This window comes from Ictalurus furcatus, chromosome 1, assembly GCF_023375685.1.
Source record: "Ictalurus furcatus strain D&B chromosome 1, Billie_1.0, whole genome shotgun sequence".
NCBI lineage: Eukaryota > Metazoa > Chordata > Actinopteri > Siluriformes > Ictaluridae > Ictalurus > Ictalurus furcatus.
Window position 1 is genome coordinate 36,632,247 of NC_071255.1, and position 21,476 is coordinate 36,653,722.

The window sequence follows — 21,476 nt, forward strand, 5'->3', positions numbered from 1 at the left end:
TACACAGAGTTGCGAGTTTATTAGCGTATTAGCGCGATCAAATTTGAATGTGGAAATATGTGGTATTTTTAAATGAACCTTACGCGTGTAGTTCTTTATGTTTATTTAACATCGACGTGATCGATTCACATTTTTGTTCTGTTGAAATTCCGTTCAGGCGGTTCACATTGAGTTTATTAGCATATTACTGCTTTTGCATCTTAACAGTATAATTCACTAATGTGAAAAAAGGGTTCTGTTACCATAATGATTATATTTAATGCTAATAAATTAGATAAAGAGAGACAAAAAAGGTCATTTGTGACATTGTTCAGGAGTGAAAGATCAGGATTTTTATACGGTCTGACTAGCACAGTTTTGTTAGGGAGCTAGCAAAGAAACGGAGCGTGGCATGTGAAGCTTACATGACCTCACGTAGCCTAACGACACAGAAACATGCTAGCTAGCTTCACTGCCCCAGCACTCATTGATGCACAGTGTGTTTACTAAGTCCACTTGCTCAATAAGCTGAACGCCACGAGCAACAGTGGATCAGAACGTTTTGGTCAAAGGTTACCTCTGGTCAGAAACTTAGCGATGTAGCACTAACTGGGCATGAAAGGAAACGTGGTTTGCGAGGTATCCAAGCGGATACAGATTGGTCTGCTAGCTCTGTGTTCTAAAATGTTTTTTTTTGTCTATCAACAATTATCCTTTTTAGGTGTAGCTCCTTCACCGGTCTTTCTCTTTTTTTAGGGACCTCAAGGAGAACCGGGTCCTCCTGGTCAGCAGGGAATTCCAGGAACACAGGTGAGTTCACATTTAACACACGTTACCCTGAGAGGAACCTGTCTATATTTCATTCAGATGATTGATGTAATTATAATAGTGTACAGACTTATAGATCCTTTACTACAGTTCGTCAGGGAATTCTATCCAATTCACGGGTTTTGGTCTTAATTAATTTCATGTATTTGCTGTTTGTTATTATTATTTGAAATGCCAACCCAATTAATCTGAAAAACATTATTATTATTATTATTATTATTATTATTATTATTATTATTATTATTATTGTCTGGGAAGCAAAGTAATCTTTGTTTATTTGTTTGTTTGTTTATCTGCAGTAGATTTTTTTAAAAAAGTCCCACTTTAAAGCATATAGCAGTCCTTTGATTTGTCATTTTGCATATTTTGTTTTTAGTAAATGTTTATAACAAAAACATCATCATTATTGTTATTATTATTATTATTATTGTTAATAATAATAATAATAATAATAATGTTGATTAATTACCTTCCACATATGGTTAAATATATCAGGGTTATAATCGGCTGGGGTTTGTCGGTGGGCGGGGCTTAGTCTAAACTAAACTGAGTCTCAGTGTTCCTGCTGTGAGGGAAGTGAAAGCGTCTCATTCATTCAGCGCCAGGTTCACATTACCCTCTCTCTCTCTCTCTCTCTCTCTCTCTCTCTCTCTCTCACACACACACACACACACACACACACACACACTGTAAACACATGTGCCTGAACACACACACACGCGCACACACACTCACTGTGAATACATACTTTTCGGACCCACATTAAGTTCACAAGAAAACAATGGGGGCATTATTAGGTTTCAAATACCATGCACACACACACACGCACACACACACGCGCACACACACACACACACACACACACACACACACACACACACACACACACGCATCACACAGACTGTTCATCTTCTTTTTCTGTCCTACAGGGACTGCCTGGACCTCAAGGGCCAATTGGACCACCGGGAGAAAAAGTAAGTAGTCCTGCTGATTACATCATTACCCTGTCCTCTTTACATCTTTACATCATTACCCTGTCCTCTTTACATCTTTACATCATCACCCTGTCCTCTTTACATCTTTACATCATCACCCTGTCCTCTTTACATAATTATCCTGTCCCTTTACATCATTACCCTGTCCCTTTACATCTTTACATCATCACCCTGTCCTCTTTACATCATTACCCTGTTTCTTTACATCATTACCCTGTGCCTTTACATAATTACCCTGTCCTCTTTACATTATTACCCTGTCCCTCTACATCATTACCCCATCCCCTTTACATCATTAACCTGTCCTCTTTACATCTTTACATCATCACCCTGTCCTCTTTACATCATTACCCTGTCCTCTTTACATCTTTACATCATCACCCTGTCCTCTTTACATAATTACCCTGTCCCTTTACATCATCACCCTGTCCCTCTACATCATTACCACATCCCCTTTACATCATTAACCTGTCCTCTTTCCATCTTTCCATCGTCACCCTTTCCCCCTTTACATCATCACCCTGTCCTCTTTACATCTTTACATCATCACCCTGTTCCCTTTACATTGTCATCCTATCCCTTTACATCGTTACCCTGTCCCCTTTACATCATTACCCTTTCCCTTTTACATCATCACCCTGTCCTCTTTACATTTTTACATCATCACCCTGTTCCCTTTACATCGTCATACTTTCTCCTTTACGTCATCACCCTGTTCCCTTTACATCGTCATACTTTCTCCTTTACATCATCACCCTGTTCCCTTTACATCGTCATACTTTCTCCTTTACATCATCACCCTGTCCCCTTTACACCATCACCCTGTCCCCTTTACATCAACACCCTGTTCCCTTTACATCATCACCCTTTCCCCTTTACATCATTACCCTGTCCCTTTACATCTTTACATCGCCACCCTGTTCCCTTTACATCTTTACATCATCACCCTGTTCCCTTTACATCATCACCCTTTCCCCTTTACATCATTACCCTGTACCCTTTACATCATCACCCTGACCTCTTTGCATGTTTACATCATCACCCTGTTCCCTTTACATCTTTACATCATCACACTGCCCCCTTTACATAGCCACCCTGTCCCCTTTAAATCATCACCTTGTTCCCTTTACATCTTTACATCATCAACCTGTCCTCTTTAAATCGTCACCCTATTCCCTTTACATCTTTACATCGTCACACTGCCCCCTTTACATCGCCACCCTTTCCCCTTTACATCATCACCCTGTCCCCTTTACATCTTTACATAATCACCCTGTACCCTTTACATCTTTACATCGTCAAACTGTCCCCTTTACATCGGCACCCTGTCCCCTTTACATCATCAACCTGTCCCCTTTACATCGTCACCCTGTTCCCTTTACATCGCCACCCTTTCCCCTTTACATCATCACCCTGTCCCCTTTACATCGCCACCCTTTCCCCTTTACATCATCAACCTGTCCCCTTTACATCGCCACCCTTTCCCCTTTACATCATCACCCTGTCCCCTTTACATCTTTACATAATCACCCTGTACCCTTTACATCTTTACATCGTCAAACTGTCCCCTTTACATCGACACCCTGTCCCCTTTACATCATCAACCTGTCCCCTTTACATCGACACCCTGTCCCCTTTACATCATCAACCTGTCCCCTTTACATCATCAACCTGTCCCCTTTACATCGTCACCCTGTCCCCTTTACATCATCAACCTGTCTCCTTTACATCGTCACCCTGTCCCCTTTACATCATCAACCTGTCCCCTTTACATCGTCACCCTGTCCCCTTTACATCATCAACCTGTCTCCTTTACATCGTCACCCTGTCCCCTTTACATCATCAACCTGTCCCCTTTACATCGTCACCCTGTCCCCTTTACATCATCAACCGGTCCCCTTTACACCGTCACCCTGTTCTCTTTACATCTTTATTGTCACTCTGTTCCCTTTACATCTTTACATCATCACCCTTTCCCGTTTACATTATCAGTCTATCCCCTTTACATCATCACCCTCTCCACTTTACATTGTCAGTGTATTCCCTTTACAATGTCACCCTGTCCCCTTTATATTGTCAGTCTATCGCCTTTACATCTTTACCCTGTCGCCTTCACATCGTTACCCTGTCCCCTTTACATTGTCAGTCTATCCCATTTACATCACCACTTTGTTCCATTTACATTATCCAACAACCCCATGTAATAGCAACCACGTAGCAACACCATACAACCAAGTGTAATATCATAGAAACCAACTAGCAAAAACCTACCATCAACTGGACTACCATAGCAACCACGTTGTAACCCCCTAGCCTGGAATAGCATAGCAACTGCATAGTAGCACCCTAGCAACACCCAATCAACCGCATAGAATATCATAGCAACCACCTAGCTACAGCCTAGCAACCAACTAGTACAGTATAGCAACCACCTAGCATTACACTAGCAATCAGCTGGAATACCATAGCTACCACATAGTTACACCCTATTAACCAACTGGTATATCATAGAAATCCCCTAGCAACTCCATAGAAACCACCTGGAATACCATAGCAATCAAGCTACATCCTAGCAACCATCTGGAATACCATAGCAACCACCTAGCAACACCCTAGCAATTAAATAGAATATCATGGCAACCCCCTAGCAACACCCTAGCAACCACCTGTAATCCCATAGCAACCACCTAGCGACACCCTAGTAACCAAATGGAATATTACAGCAACTGCCTAGCAACACCCTAGCAACCACTTGGAATACCATAGCAAGCACATAACAACACCTTAGCTAGCAACCACCTGGAATATCATATTAACTACCTAGCAACACCCTAGCAACCAACTGGGACGTCATAGCAACCACCTAGCATCACACTAGCAACCACCTGGAATATCATAGAAACCACTTAGCAATCAAATGGAATAAACTAGCAACACCCTAGCAACCATTTGGAATATCAATTAAATCACCTAGCACCAGTCTTGCAGCCAAATGAAATAAACTAGCAACAACCTAGAAACCATAACCACCTGAAATACCATAGCAACCACATTGCTACACCTTAGCCACCTGGTTTACCATAGTAACCACATAGGAACACCCTAGAAAACAAATGGAATACCATAGCAGCCACCTAGCAATAGCCTAGCAACCACCTGGAATACCATAGCAACAACCTAGCAACAGCCTAGCAACCACCTGGAATACCATAGCAACCACCTAGCAACAGCCTAGAAACCAGCTGGAATACCACAGCAACCACCTAGCAACAGCCTAGTGACCACCTGGAATATCATAGCAACCACCTAGCAACAGCCTAGAAACCACCTGGAATACCATTGCAACCACCTGGCAACAGCCTAGCAACCACCTGGAATACCTTAGCAACCACCTAGCAACAGCCTATAAACCACCTGGAATACCATAGCAACCACCTAGCAACAGCCTAGCAACCACCTGGAATACCATAGCAACCACCTATCAACAGCCTAGCAACCACCTGGCTGTAACTTTTAAACATCGCTATAATAGGAGCAGTACTGAATCACTCCTCTCTCTCTCTCTCTCTCTCTCTCTCTCTCTCTCTCTCTCTCTCTCTCTCAGGGTCCTCAGGGTCGTTCTGGCCTGCCTGGTTTACCCGGTTCTGATGGACCTCCTGTAAGTATCACTCCCCGTGCACACACACACACACACACACACACACTAACTAACTAACTGCTATGTTTACACACACAAATATTTACTAATACATATCCTACAATTCATACCTTGAACATTTTTAGACTTTCATAATTAATGATGTAAAATTTGTATCATCATCATCATCATCATCATCATCATCCCAAATCAACAGGAAACATCTGGAAACATCTGTGTCTTGTGCATTTTCTCTGTAGTGTCTACACATGTGTATCCTGCAGTATTTTGTACTCATTTATGCTCCTGAGAAACAGCTCTTTGATTATTATTATTTTATTTTTTTTAAATTGAGCAGTGTGTGTGTGTGTGTGTGTGTGTGTGTGTGTGTGTGTTTTCGCTCTGAGCAGCAAGTGACTACTGCAATTTCACAACAAAAAAAAAAAAACAAACCCAACCTACCTTGTCTTTTTCAGGGTCATCCTGGAAAAGAGGGACCTGCAGGAGAGAAAGGAGCTCTGGTAAGATCTGATTATGCACCTTATCCTGAAGATTAGCCTTGCATGAGGTAATATATATTCCATCATAACTCATAAATAATCTGTGGTGATTTTGGCACCGTGTCCATACGGACAGACCACGCCATCAGTTTAGAGCTATAGACAAACAACTAGCGTAGGAATAATAAATATCATCCTCCTCATTAAAGTCGTCCCTGTGGAATAATAAATAGCTGTCTGATTTTCTAGTGATTCAGAAATGAATATATGTGAATATGCAAATTAGAAACACCCCCATGTTTTCCTATGATCACAATTAGCGTAGAATTGCTAACTTAGCTAGCCTGTCTAGCTAATACCATCCGAGCATGTCTAAATACGTATCTTATATATTACAACTCTTTGGGTTGTTAGGAACAGTAGCTTATTTAGTTAGTTACATTCTGTAGCTACAATGTTCATCCTTTAATTTCTCACACATGATTGTTCCAGATCATTTACATAAAAATGACGTAATTTACATAAAAATGACATAATTTACATAAAATACATAATTCGCATAAAAATTACATAATTACATTTAAAATTACATAATTTGCATAGACATTACATACTTTACATTAAAAATAACATAATTTACATAAACAGTTACAACATTTACATAAAACAATGACATCATATACATAGAAAATGACATCATTTACATTAAAAATGACATGAACTTGCGGTCTTCTCTCTTCTCCAGGGTTAAATTAATTTCAGTGTAATTACTTATTAATTAAAACGTCTAAATGTTTTACCTAAATTACTCACTAAGTTCCTGAATAATTCAACAATGTTAAAATTACAGAATAATCCCATAAATTACTTTACTTTAGTTATTTCTTAACAAAGCGTTAAACAGTAATCACATATATTAAATATCTGCAGATCCGGACATTGGAAGAAAAGCAGTGAATGGTTCGATTATTGCTGGTTATTGTAGTGTTTATATATCCATAGATGCAAAAACGTATTTGTTTTAAACATTAATATAGGATATAATGTATCATGTAATATAATATAGGATTATAATAATAATCTTTTATTTTAATCTTTTTTTCTGTCCTTAGGGTCAGCCTGGTCCTCAGGGGCCGATCGGATACCCAGGACCTCGCGGTGTTAAGGTACAAAGCGAAATAAATGTGTACAGAGCATTAAAGCTATAAATATTGACTCCCTGAGGTTTGACCACACGCTGTGTTTTTAAACAGGGAGCCGACGGAGTCCGAGGACTTAAAGGTGGCAAAGGAGAGAAGGTGAGGACCTAAATTCTGTTTCATGACAAAAGATACGACATTATTGTGCTTGTTAAGGCAAACAGAAATCATCACATTTCGTCTGGTACTCGGTTAAATGATTAAATGAGTCTTTTTATTGTAAATGGTTCCTGGTTTGAGACTGTGTTCATTGTAAATAATTCTTAGTTTGAGACTTTGTTGATTGTAAATGATTCCTAGCTTGAGACTGTGTTCATTGTAAATGATTCTTAGTTTGAGACTGTGTTCATTGTAAATGATTCCTAGTTTGAGACTGTGCTCATTGTAAATAATTCTTAGTTTGAGACTTTGTTGATTGTAAATGATTCCTAGATTGATACTGTGTTCATTGTAAATGATTCATAATTTTAGACTTTGGTCATTGTAAATGATTCATGGTTGAGACTGTGTTCATTGTAAATTATTCATGGTTTGAAACTTTGTTGATTGTAAATGATTCCTAGTTTGAGACTGTGTTCATTGTAAATGATTCATAATTTTAGACTTTTGTCATTGTAAATGATTCATGGTTGAGACTGTGTTGATTGTAAATTATTCATGGTTTGAAACTTTGTTGATTATAAATGATTCCTAGTTTGAGACTGTGTTCACTGTAAATGATTCCTAGTTTGAGACTGTGTTCATCGTAAATGATTCCATGATTCCCAACGATTTCATTGACATGCATCATTTTATGGAAACAAATGGAGAATAAGTGTAATGACATTATTACCGTCTAGCCTGTAGGGGGCAGCATGGTCCAGTCTCTAACTCTGAACCTGGGTGCACTTACTTATGCAAAAAAAAAAGAAAAGAACAGAAAGTAGGAAAAGTGTTTGTTTGTTGTTACAGTGTGTGTAAAAGCTGTGTTGTGAGTAAAGTACATTCATTTTTTTTTTTCTTTTTCTGCTCAGGGTGAAGACGGATTCCCCGGGTTTAAAGGAGACATGGGTCTCAAAGGAGACAGAGTGAGTACACATATAAAAAACAATAATAAATATAATAATCCCTACATACTAAATATCAAGTATGAGATATATGTTTCAGATTTTGTATTATAATTGTGTGTAATACTGTTGGGACAATATTGACTCCATACATCACTATGTGTGTGTAGGGCGAGGTCGGATTGATTGGAGTCAGGGGCGAAGACGGTCCTGAGGGTCCTAAAGGTCGTTCTGGTCCTCCTGGTGAATCTGGACCCATGGGTCTTGCTGGAGAAAAGGTCCGACCTCCCAACTGCCTTCTATCAGTTTTATTTACTGAATTCTGTTTACTTAATTATTTAAAAATAAATCCAGATTATCCAGATTATATTATATGTAGCTCCGCCCCTAAATCAGGTTTATACAGACATACTCGGAAAGTCTCGGTTTCAAACCGAAAAATGGACAAATCCGATCCAAGCAGCCGAATTTAAACAGAATCCCTATCAGCACCCAAGAAAAGTCCAGAAAAGTTGGAAAAAATTATTTCCATAAAGCACCATTTAGAAGTTTCACACGAACATGAACAATAATTATTTCATGTTTCGTATTTAATTTTTTAAAAACATTTAAACTTAAATTACTTTAATGTACAAAATTAAAAGGTATTTAAATTACTTTATGAATTGCTTAAAAATTTAAAACACTAAAGCCTTCTTTTTAAAAAAAAAACAGTAAAGATCCTTTAAATGTTTTTCTGTATTTATTCCATTTTTTTAATTGCATGACATGAATTTTGATTAAAAAGTGTCCATGTGTAGTGGAAAAATGATACGGCATTAAATACAATTTAAAAACCAAATAAATGGCTTACAATATTTACCACTGATGACCAGAATTAAACAAAATATAGTAATAAAGCAGCGATATAGAAATATAGTAATAAAGTAATGATATAGAAATATAGTAATAAAGTAGTGATATAGAAATATAGTAATAAAGTAGTGATATAGAAATATAGTAATAAAGTAATGATATAGAAATATAGTAATAAAGTAGTGATATAGAAATATAGTAATAAAGTAGTGATATAGAAATATAGTAATAAAGTAGTGATATAGAAATATAGTAATAAAGTAATGATATAGAAATATAGTAATAAAGTAGTGATATAGAAATATAGTAATAAAGTAGTGATATAGAAATATAGTAATAAAGTAATGATATAGAAATATAGTAATAAAGTAATGATATAGAAATATAGTAATAAAGTAATGATATAGAAATATAGTAATAAAGTAGTGATATAGAAATATAGTAATAAAGTAGTGATATAGAAATATAGTAATAAAGTAATGATATAGAAATATAGTAATAAAGTAATGATATAGAAATATAGTAATAAAGTAATGATATAGAAATATAGTAATAAAGTAGTGATATAGAAATATAGTAATAAAGTAATGATATAGAAATATAGTAATAAAGTAGTGATATAGAAATATAGTAATAAAGTAATGATATAGAAATATAGTAATAAAGTAGTGATATAGAAATATAGTAATAAAGTAGTGATATAGAAATATAGTAATAAAGTAATGATATAGAAATATAGTAATAAAGTAATGATATAGAAATATAGTAATAAAGTAGTGATATAGAAATATAGTAATAAAGTAGTGATATAGAAATATAGTAATAAAGTAGTGATATAGAAATATAGTAATAAAGTAGTGATATAGAAATATAGTAATAAAGTAATGATATAGAAATATAGTAATAAAGTAGTGATATAGAAATATAGTAATAAAGTAATGATATAGAAATATAGTAATAAAGTAATGATATAGAAATATAGTAATAAAGTAGTGATATAGAAATATAGTAATAAAGTAGTGATATAGAAATATAGTAATAAAGTAATGATATAGAAATATAGTAATAAAGTAATGATATAGAAATATAGTAATAAAGTAATGATATAGAAATATAGTAATAAAGTAGTGATATAGAAATATAGTAATAAAGTAATGATATAGAAATATAGTAATAAAGTAATGATATAGAAATATAGTAATAAAGTAATGATATAGAAATATAGTAATAAAGTAGTGATATAGAAATATAGTAATAAAGTAGTGATATAGAAATATAGTAATAAAGTAGTGATATAGAAATATAGTAATAAAGTAGTGATATAGAAATATAGTAATAAAGTAGTGATATAGAAATATAGTAATAAAGTAGTGATATAGAAATATAGTAATAAAGTAGTGATATAGAAATATAGTAATAAAGTAATGATATAGAAATATAGTAATAAAGTAATGATATAGAAATATAGTAATAAAGTAGTGATATAGAAATATAGTAATAAAGTAATGATATAGAAATATAGTAATAAAGTAGTGATATAGAAATATAGTAATAAAGTAGTGATATAGAAATATAGTAATAAAGTAATGATATAGAAATATAGTAATAAAGTAGTGATATAGAAATATAGTAATAAAGTAATGATATAGAAATATAGTAATAAAGTAGTGATATAGAAATATAGTAATAAAGTAATGATATAGAATATAGTAATAAAGTAATGATATAGAAATATAGTAATAAAGTAGTGATATAGAAATATAGTAATAAAGTAGTGATATAGAAATATAGTAATAAAGTAGTGATATAGAAATATAGTAATAAGTAATGATATAGAAATATAGTAATAAAGTAGTGATATAGAAATATAGTAATAAAGTAATGATATAGAAATATAGTAATAAAGTAGTGATATAGAAATATAGTAATAAAGTAATGATATAGAAATATAGTAATAAAGTAGTGATATAGAAATATAGTAATAAAGTAATGATATAGAATATAGTAATAAAGTAGTGATATAGAAATATAGTAATAAAGTAATGATATAGAAATATAGTAATAAAGTAGTGATATAGAAATATAGTAATAAAGTAATGATATAGAAATATAGTAATAAAGTAGTGATATAGAAATATAGTAATAAAGTAGTGATATAGAAATATAGTAATAAAGTAATGATATAGAAATATAGTAATAAAGTAGTGATATAGAAATATAGTAATAAAGTAGTGATATAGAAATATAGTAATAAAGTAATGATATAGAAATATAGTAATAAAGTAATGATATAGAAATATAGTAATAAAGTAATGATATAGAAATATAGTAATAAAGTAGTGATATAGAAATATAGTAATAAAGTAATGATATAGAAATATAGTAATAAAGTAGTGATATAGAAATATAGTAATAAAGTAATGATATAGAAATATAGTAATAAAGTAGTGATAGAAATATAGTAATAAAGTAATGATATAGAAATATAGTAATAAAGTAGTGATATAGAAATATAGTAATAAAGTAATGATATAGAAATATAGTAATAAAGTAGTGATATAGAAATATAGTAATAAAGTAATGATATAGAAATATAGTAATAAAGTAATGATATAGAAATATAGTAATAAAGTAATGATATAGAAATATAGTAATAAAGTAGTGATATAGAAATATAGTAATAAAGTAGTGATAGAAATATAGTAATAAAGTAGTGATATAGAAATATAGTAATAAAGTAATGATATAGAAATATAGTAATAAAGTAGTGATAGAAATATAGTAATAAAGTAATGATATAGAAATATAGTAATAAAGTAATGATATAGAAATATAGTAATAAAGTAGTGATATAGAAATATAGTAATAAAGTAGTGATATAGAAATATAGTAATAAAGTAATGATATAGAAATATAGTAATAAAGTAATGATATAGAAATATAGTAATAAAGTAATGATATAGAAATATAGTAATAAAGTAATGATATAGAAATATAGTAATAAAGTAATGATATAGAAATATAGTAATAAAGTAGTGATATAGAAATATAGTAATAAAGTAGTGATATAGAAATATAGTAATAAAGTAGTGATATAGAAATATAGTAATAAAGTAGTGATATAGAAATATAGTAATAAAGTAATGATATAGAAATATAGTAATAAAGTAGTGATAGAAATATAGTAATAAAGTAATGATATAGAAATATAGTAATAAAGTAGTGATATAGAAATATAGTAATAAAGTAATGATATAGAAATATAGTAATAAAGTAATGATATAGAAATATAGTAATAAAGTAATGATATAGAAATATAGTAATAAAGTAATGATATAGAAATATAGTAATAAAGTAGTGATATAGAAATATAGTAATAAAGTAGTGATATAGAAATATAGTAATAAAGTAGTGATATAGAAATATAGTAATAAAGTAGTGATATAGAAATATAGTAATAAAGTAATGATATAGAAATATAGTAATAAAGTAATGATATAGAAATATAGTAATAAAGTAATGATATAGAAATATAGTAATAAAGTAATGATATAGAAATATAGTAATAAAGTAGTGATAGAAATATAGTAATAAAGTAATGATATAGAAATATAGTAATAAAGTAATGATATAGAAATATAGTAATAAAGTAATGATATAGAAATATAGTAATAAAGTAATGATATAGAAATATAGTAATAAAGTAGTGATATAGAAATATAGTAATAAAGTAGTGATATAGAAATATAGTAATAAAGTAGTGATATAGAAATATAGTAATAAAGTAGTGATATAGAAATATAGTAATAAAGTAATGATATAGAAATATAGTAATAAAGTAATGATATAGAAATATAGTAATAAAGTAGTGATATAGAAATATAGTAATAAAGTAGTGATATAGAAATATAGTAATAAAGTAGTGATATAGAAATATAGTAATAAAGTAATGATATAGAAATATAGTAATAAAGTAATGATATAGAAATATAGTAATAAAGTAATGATATAGAAATATAGTAATAAAGTAATGATATAGAAATATAGTAATAAAGTAGTGATATAGAAATATAGTAATAAAGTAGTGATATAGAAATATAGTAATAAAGTAGTGATATAGAAATATAGTAATAAAGTAGTGATATAGAAATATAGTAATAAAGTAATGATATAGAAATATAGTAATAAAGTAATGATATAGAAATATAGTAATAAAGTAGTGATATAGAAATATAGTAATAAAGTAATGATATAGAAATATAGTAATAAAGTAATGATATAGAAATATAGTAATAAAGTAGTGATATAGAAATATAGTAATAAAGTAGTGATATAGAAATATAGTAATAAAGTAATGATATAGAAATATAGTAATAAAGTAGTGATAGAAATATAGTAATAAAGTAATGATATAGAAATATAGTAATAAAGTAGTGATATAGAAATATAGTAATAAAGTAATGATATAGAAATATAGTAATAAAGTAATGATATAGAAATATAGTAATAAAGTAATGATATAGAAATATAGTAATAAAGTAATGATATAGAAATATAGTAATAAAGTAATGATATAGAAATATAGTAATAAAGTAGTGATAGAAATATAGTAATAAAGTAATGATATAGAAATATAGTAATATAAAGTATACTGTATAACTTCAAACATTAAAAAGTAATGTTGTCCTTTTGTGTATAAAGTTTGTAAAGATTGGTCAGAGACACGCTGCTTTGAGAAACCGTCAGGTCGTCTATAGCGTGAGGTCTGGATCTTGATTATGTGTTGAATTGAGCGATCTGGAGGTGACGTACACTATTACTCTCTGCACAAATCCTGTGTGTAAGGACTTCTAAAGATAAATATTTACCCCTGAAATGATCTGCATCTAAAGGTTCTACATGTCAAGAATATCGCCGTGTTTTCTTAAAAACCATACGTTCTATAATTATTTAATCAACATTAAATATTGCATGTTAGACCTGAATGTTAATCCTTTTTATTTTTGTTCACTTCTTTTACTTTGTATAATGTTTTTACAGTTTTAAAAAAATTAAAACGATTGATTTATTCTTTAAATAATAAATAAGATAAATCATCTAAAGAATGTGGACATGGTTTTAAATTAGTGAAGCATGAAAGGGTTGAATCGACTTCTGTTCATGATCTTCGGGTGTTTTCCGGCAGGGTAAACTCGGCGTTCCCGGATTACCTGGATATCCAGGACGACAGGGACCGAAGGTATGTGCACTATATTAGTGTTCTTATTTATTGTGTACTCCCGAGACTCCCTATACAGTGCACTCCGTAATATCCCCGATGCAGGAACATTATTATTATTAAAGTCATTATATTTGAATTCTCCGAGCGATTAGACTGTCTGGCTGAGAAATTCAATTAAATGGGTTTAATCTGAAACTCAATAAATCATAAACAAAGTAAGTCTGTGAATAATGTCAACTTAGATCTAATATGTTATGACAGGGGAAAGTTCAGGAATAATAAAAAGAAAATCCAATAAATAGCTTGATATTACTGTGCACATTTAAATAATCAGCATAATATTTGAATATTTGGATTATGTTTTGTAAAAAGAGGATCCCTGTCTGAAAAGAACACAGAGAGAAGCGGTAGCTCAGCGGTTAAGATGGTGGCCTTCTGATCAGAAGGTTGTGAGTTCAAATCCCAGCACTGCCAAGCTATTACTGTTGGGCCCTTCAGCAAGGCCCTTAACTCTCACCTGCTCAGATGTATAAATGAAATAATTGTAAATCGCTCTAGATAAGGGCGTCTGCCGAATGCTGTAATGTAATGCAATTAGGGATTAGTGCTTTTTAAATAATAGCAATTGGGACTAGTGATGAACGATTAGGGGATTGGGGTTAAGATTATTGGTTTGGGATTAGTGATTAGAGGTTATGGATTAGCAGTTAACGTGCGGTTGGGGATTAGAGGTTAGGGATGAGTGGTTAAGGATTAACAATTAAAAATTAGGGATTAGCAATAAGGGATTGGGGTTAGGGATTAGTGACTAAGGATTAACAATTAGGGGATAGGTATTAGAGATTAGGGATTAGCATTTAGGGATTAGGGGTTAGGGATTAGCGAATAAGGAATAACAATTAGGGGATAGGTATTAGAGATTAGGGATTAGCATTTAGGGATTAGGGGTTAGGGATTAGCGAATAAGGATTAACAATTAGGGGATAGGTATTAGAGATTAGGGATTAGCATTTAGGGATTAGCGAATAAGGAATAACAGTTGGTGATTAGGAGTTATGGATTAGTGGTTAAGGATTAAACATTAGGGGTTAGTGGTTAGGGAATAGTAATTAGGAGTTAGTGATTAGGGAATAGGGAGGCAGTATGGAGACAGTCAGCGTGTCCTGAACCTTTGAAGCGTGATCATCAGTTTGACAGTGTACGGTTCTAGAACTGTTTTACATCCCAGAGGTTGTAACAATTCTACCTTTATTCCACGGTTCTGGACTGCAGATTCTGGAACCCAAACAGGTGGCCTTCGTTGTTATGTCACTGCCGATAAAATTCCAGATTCCAGATTCTTAAGTCTAAAGCTTAACTGAAGACGTTGTAGTGTTCTGCGTATTATTTATCACTCCTGAAGTCTGGATTCTGATTGGTCAGAAAGTGTTGAAATCAATCCTGATACATTCGAGAACTAATATGTGTTGTGTGTTTGTGTATCATTTTCCTCCTGCGTGATTGGGAAACTCATTTAAACCACCACTGATTGGTCGATGCATGCCTACTCGAGAGTACACGACTAGTCAAAAGTTTGTGCACCCCCGTTTTTTTTTTATATTTTCCACGATTTTAGAGTATTAATAATGTCATTTCTGTGCAGTGCCTCATATGAAATCATGTAGCCATCAAAAAAGTGCTTTATTTTATATTGTTAGCAGTATTCCCGATGAAGAATTTGCACTTCAGTATAAATACATTTATACACGCGAAACAAACTCTAACCATAAACTTTAATGTCGCGTGTGTCCAAACTTTTGACTGGTAGTGTCTCATTTTTTTTTTTTTTATATGAGAAAATTGAAACTGCTTCACAAGGAAGAGGAGAATGAGATCAAAGTAAAAAAATAAATCACGAGCCTCTATATTTTTATGACCACCTCGTTGCATTGCCAGCTTTATGCTAACAGAGTCCTTGCCAAGAAGAGTGTACCCGCTCCCTCCCTTCCCTCTCTCCGCACTCATCCTCACTGAATATACGGCTTTCATCAGCCGGCTCGCGTTCTCCACAGCACAGCTGGAGAGCCAGAGAGAGATGAGTGAAGAGATTGTGGTAGCGTTTTATTTCCCATCATCCCCACAGGCTGCTTAAATCCACTCCACTTCAACACACCACCAAACTTTTACATTTCCATGAGCTGTCACTGCGCAGAGTTTCAGTGTTCATCGAGTGGTGTTGTCATTTCCGTAAAACACAGTGTGCGAGCTAAATCACGGTGCCGGTGTGTTGTGTAAATTGAGGAGGCTGTTCAACTCCGCATTGATTTGTTTTCTCTGCTCCAAATAACGCTGGCGGGAACGGAGAGATGGGGTAAGAACGTCCTCGCCCGGTCAGACATGGAGTGTGCATAAACCTCACGCTCACACTCCTGTATCGTGTGTGTGTGTGTGTGTGCGCATGTTTTATATCTTGGTGAGGGCAGAGGATAGGGATATCTTCCTGTTTTGACCTTGTGTCTACACATAAAAACTGCGGCTTTCTAAAAGAGCTGAAATGGTTCCTTTTCCTTACTGAGGTTAAGGTTAGTGTTAGATTTTAAGTGTAGCATAGCATTAGCTAGCTGCATTAATTCTTATGTTCTCACCAGGAGGTCCTCACAAAGATAGTAAGACAAAGTGTGTGTGTGTGTGTGTGTTTGTACATTTGTGCAGGACCATTTCTGAACATTTAGGCACCCTAAGCGAGAATTTACTCAGAGGCCACACCTGTCTAGCTTCTGTTGTCCTAGCTAGTAGTAACGAGCAAGCATCTTGATGTGCGTTAGCTTAATACTTGTTACTCTAGATACTAGCTAGCTAGCTAGTTAGCCACTAACGTTTACATCAACAAACGGAAACAAGAAAGCGGACAAGCTGACTCAATCCAGTTAATCGGAATGAATTTATTCTCTGTGTTTTTCCACCACACCACTTAGTTAGCACGTTAGTTACCGAGTATAGCTACGTAAGTTGTAGTTTCTATTCTTTTCACGCCACAAGGGGGCACACTTTGACTGTCTCATACATAAACCTTTTCACTAAAAGTAATATATTTATCTTTTTTTTTCTTTTTTGTATATTTATTTTGAAAAAATCATGGCGCCCCCTAGTGGCCCGGGGTCGTAAAGCAACAATTTATGTCAAGAAACGGCCTTGCGTTTGTGTGTGTGTGTGCACGTTTGTGTGTGTGTGTGTGTGTGTGTGTGTGTGTGTGTACAGTTGTTTGTTCTGTGCTCATTACTTCATTACTTCCAGACAGAATATAATATAGCTCATCTTCACAGTCATAATAGTGTGGAACACTCGATTCTGATTGGAAAAATATAGCATTCAAAAGTGTGTTATTAGAACCGGACACAGCGTGTGTTAATATCAAAGGCATGTTTACATCATCTCACGTCTAGAGCTGTGGCGATTAGCTGAAACATTCTGTTATCGATTTTAATGTAGTACCACAGTACAGCCATTGGGGGGCAGCATCAGCGCTGATGCTACTGCACCACACAGCTGCGCAGAAAACTGTTTCCAGGCCGTGTGCTATTAGGATCAATGATAAAAAATGCTGAAAGGGATCGACTGATTTCTCATCCTTAGGTAACAAGAGATGCTGAGAGATTTGAGGATTTTAGTCAAAACACTGAAAGAAAAAAAAGGTTCTTTTTAGCTATTTTAAGCTAGTATTTATTTTAGTTTAGTGGAAAGGCAAGTCTCATATTTCTTAATGTCGAGGAGGAACTGTTGGACCCCCGTCAGCCAATCAGAATTGTGTGTTTTGGCCTTGTTTGTGTAGTTGTCTGTAGTTTACTAGCTTCCATTTTATGATGCTAACTATAATTAGTGACAGTTCACGTTTAATTGAATTGTGTTTGTGCGTCACCGTAGGATTTTAGTTACTTTGACATTTTTTCGAAGTTTGTGAAGTTTGACAGTGATGCTTTTACGCATAATGTTTTTAAAAAATTTTTTAAAAAAGAGCTGTAATTGCATCAGTTGTATTTAGATTAGCATCCATCCCGCTCACTCTTCCTCTCTGATCCGCAGGGTTCGACCGGATTCCCGGGATTCCCAGGGTCCAACGGAGAGAAAGGAGGCAGGGTAAGATGGGATTTGTGCATGAGAACTTATGCCGCATCGTAACACGCACACACACACACACACACACACACACATGCGGGGACCATCGATTCCCATCATAGAGGGATTTGCAAAGAAAACACTTATGCTGATCGATGCTCGAGAGCAAAACACGCTGAATCACACAACCTAGAGGAAAAAGTCAATCTGTGGTGGGGAAGTGGAATGTCGTGCCTTGCTGGACACAATTTGTGCTAATTTATACTGAATACATACACACACACACACACACACACACACACAGGCTTCACGTGGGATTATAGCCAGTGTTTACACACAGCATGCTGATAGCGTTCGTGCCAGCACTCGGGCACCGCCATCACAGATGCAGCTGCTGTAGTGGAGCTAATTAAGATATTTTGTTCGACTGAATTTAATGTAGTAAACTCTTCAGGCTGAAAACATTTCTTAAAAAAAAAAAAAATCCTGAGGTAACATTAATAACTAGTTATACTACAGGAACTAGAACAGGCCTGCTTTAGCTTAAATGCTAGCAGCCTCCATCTTGACCAGCCATGACACTGTTATCTTAGTTGTTATGGTAACTCTCGTGTGCTAACAGTCCACCCTGAAGTTACGCTTATTCACAATACTAACTTAGCTTACTCTCTAAAATTACCTCAGGAAGTTACTGCTCGGTGGCTAATGTTAACTAACGGAAGAGGTTATTAGCTTGATGAAGTTATCAAAGTAGATTATTTCTCACAAACTTAAGCTAGTTGCTTATTGCTGATTAGTCAAAGTCATCACACGAGGTTAATAGCAAAAGTTACCACAGGAAATCATTTCTAGCTAGCTAATGTTATCATGGGTTATTTTTTAGCTAGCCAAAGCTACATTAGAAAGTTATTTCTGACTAGCTAAAGTTACCACAGGAAGTTATTTCTATCTAGTAAACGGCGTAATGGACAGTTGATGCTATGTGGCTAAATTTACCACAGAAGGTTATTTGTAGAAAGTTACCACACAAGGTTATCACTGATTAGCGAACGTTACCACAAGACGTCATTGCTAATTAGCTACATTTATCAAAAGAGATGATTGATAATCAGATCAAGTTATGACAAGGAAGTTATTGCTAATGACCTAAATATACCAAAGGAGGTTATTACTGATTAGCTAAAGTCACCACAGGAGTTTAATGCTAGCTAGCTAGCTGAAGTTACCACAGAAGGTTCATACTAGGATAACCAAAGGGCAGGAAATTATTGTTAGCTAGCTAGAGAACTTAGCTAACTAGAGCCTACTAGTGCTAGAAATTCAGAAAATTGTACCAAATCAACAAATATTGGAAAGCTTTATTACACATTTTTTTGTAAAATTAAAAGGACTAAAAACTTGTCCACCTTCACTGTGATAGATTTTTGGTCTTTAATGAGTTCTCTTTGCCAAGACGCTACCGATGTGTCATCCCACGCTCAATCAGGAACATGTTTTCTAAGCTCATGAAAACACAAACACAAATTAAAATGTAAACTGACCAAAAAAAAAACAGTTTTTATTTTATTTTATTATTTTTAATGTTTAATAATGTTTAATAATACTTTAGTAAATGATCAAACATAAGGCAAAATACCACATAATGCAGTTGCAATCTGTTCAAGAAGAGACAGCAGGTGGCTAATGTGTGTGTGTGTGTGTGTGTGTGTGTGTGTGTGTGTGCCAGCTTGGCGTCTTGTCAACCGAGTTCTTGCCAACACTATATCGAACCCCACCATTGATATTCCCCACACTCACTTCTCGTTTTTCTTTTTGAAAGGGTGTTGCAGGGAAACCCGGTCCAAGGGGGCAGCGAGGTCCAACGGTAGGCTGTTTCTGCATGTCTATGTATATGAAACGTATATGTTTTATTAGTATGTTTTATTAGAATATTATTCAGTTAAACGCAAAACTCTCATCTGTTCAGTATGTTGTAGAGCTGTTTTAATACAATGTGATGTGATACAATGATTAAGTATTGAACAACCATTTCAGTTTTAAACTGGAGGTGTGGATATGTCACGCCTCCATCACTGTCACATCTCCGTCACATCTCCATCTGTCACATCTCCATCACTGTCACACCTCTATCACTGTCACATCTCCATCACTGTCACACCTCCATCACTGTCACATCTCCATCACAGTCACTCCTCCATCACTGTCACGCCTCCATCACTGTCACCTCTCCATCACTGTCACGCCTTCATCACTGTCACGCCTCCATCACTGTCACCTCTCCAACACTGTCACGCCTTCATCACTGTCACGCCTCCATCACTGTCACCTCTCCAACACTGTCACGCCTTCATCACTGTCACACCTTCATCACTGTCACGCCTCCATCACTGTCACCTCTCCATCACTGTCACGCCTCCATCACTGTCACATCTCCATCACTGTCACATCTCCATCACAGTCATACCTTCATCACTGTCGCGCCTTCATCACTGTCACGCCTCCATCACAGTCATACCTTCATCAGTCACATCTCCATCACTGTCACGCCTCCATCACTGTCACATCTCCATCACTGTCACATCTCCATCACAGTCATACCTTCATCACTGTCACACCTCCATCACTGTCACGCCTCCATCACTGTCACGCCTCCATCACAGTCACGCCTTCATCACTGTCACATCTCCATCACTGTCACATCTCCATCACTGTCACGCCTCCATCACTGTCACACCTCCATCACTGTCACATCTCCATCACTGTCACATCTCCATCACTGTCACGCCTCCATCACTGTCACATCTCCATCACTGTCACATCTCCATCACTGTCACACCTCCATCACTGTCACACCTCCATCACTGTCACATCTCCATCACAGTCATACCTTCATCACTGTCACACCTCCATCACTGTCACATCTCCATCACTGTCACATCTCCATCACTGTCATGTGCCCATCACAGAGGCCATGCCTCCTTCATTGACACTGATGCATACACAGAGGCCACGCCTCCTTTCTGTCACTGACACATGTATGATAGTGTGTGTATTATATGTACATATATGTATGTATTATATGTAATATAATCCTCACGGATGTGTGTGTGTGCGTGTGTGTGTC

General features: G+C 34.6%; 1 protein-coding gene across 3 annotated transcripts in view; it reads left to right on the forward strand.

Annotated features, from left to right (window-relative positions):
• col11a1a (collagen, type XI, alpha 1a) overlaps positions 1-21,476 on the forward strand; it is a 120,953-nt gene that overhangs the window by 53,867 nt on the left and 45,610 nt on the right. For all 3 annotated transcript variants that reach the window (XM_053618935.1, XM_053619726.1, XM_053620139.1), the window contains 11 exons: positions 736-789; positions 1,737-1,781; positions 5,407-5,460; positions 5,916-5,960; positions 7,052-7,105; positions 7,193-7,237; positions 8,152-8,205; positions 8,355-8,462; positions 14,225-14,278; positions 18,320-18,373; positions 20,172-20,216. In XM_053618935.1, coding sequence (XP_053474910.1) covers positions 736-789; positions 1,737-1,781; positions 5,407-5,460; positions 5,916-5,960; positions 7,052-7,105; positions 7,193-7,237; positions 8,152-8,205; positions 8,355-8,462; positions 14,225-14,278; positions 18,320-18,373; positions 20,172-20,216 — 612 coding nt within the window. The remainder of the gene's footprint in view (positions 1-735; positions 790-1,736; positions 1,782-5,406; positions 5,461-5,915; positions 5,961-7,051; positions 7,106-7,192; positions 7,238-8,151; positions 8,206-8,354; positions 8,463-14,224; positions 14,279-18,319; positions 18,374-20,171; positions 20,217-21,476) is intronic.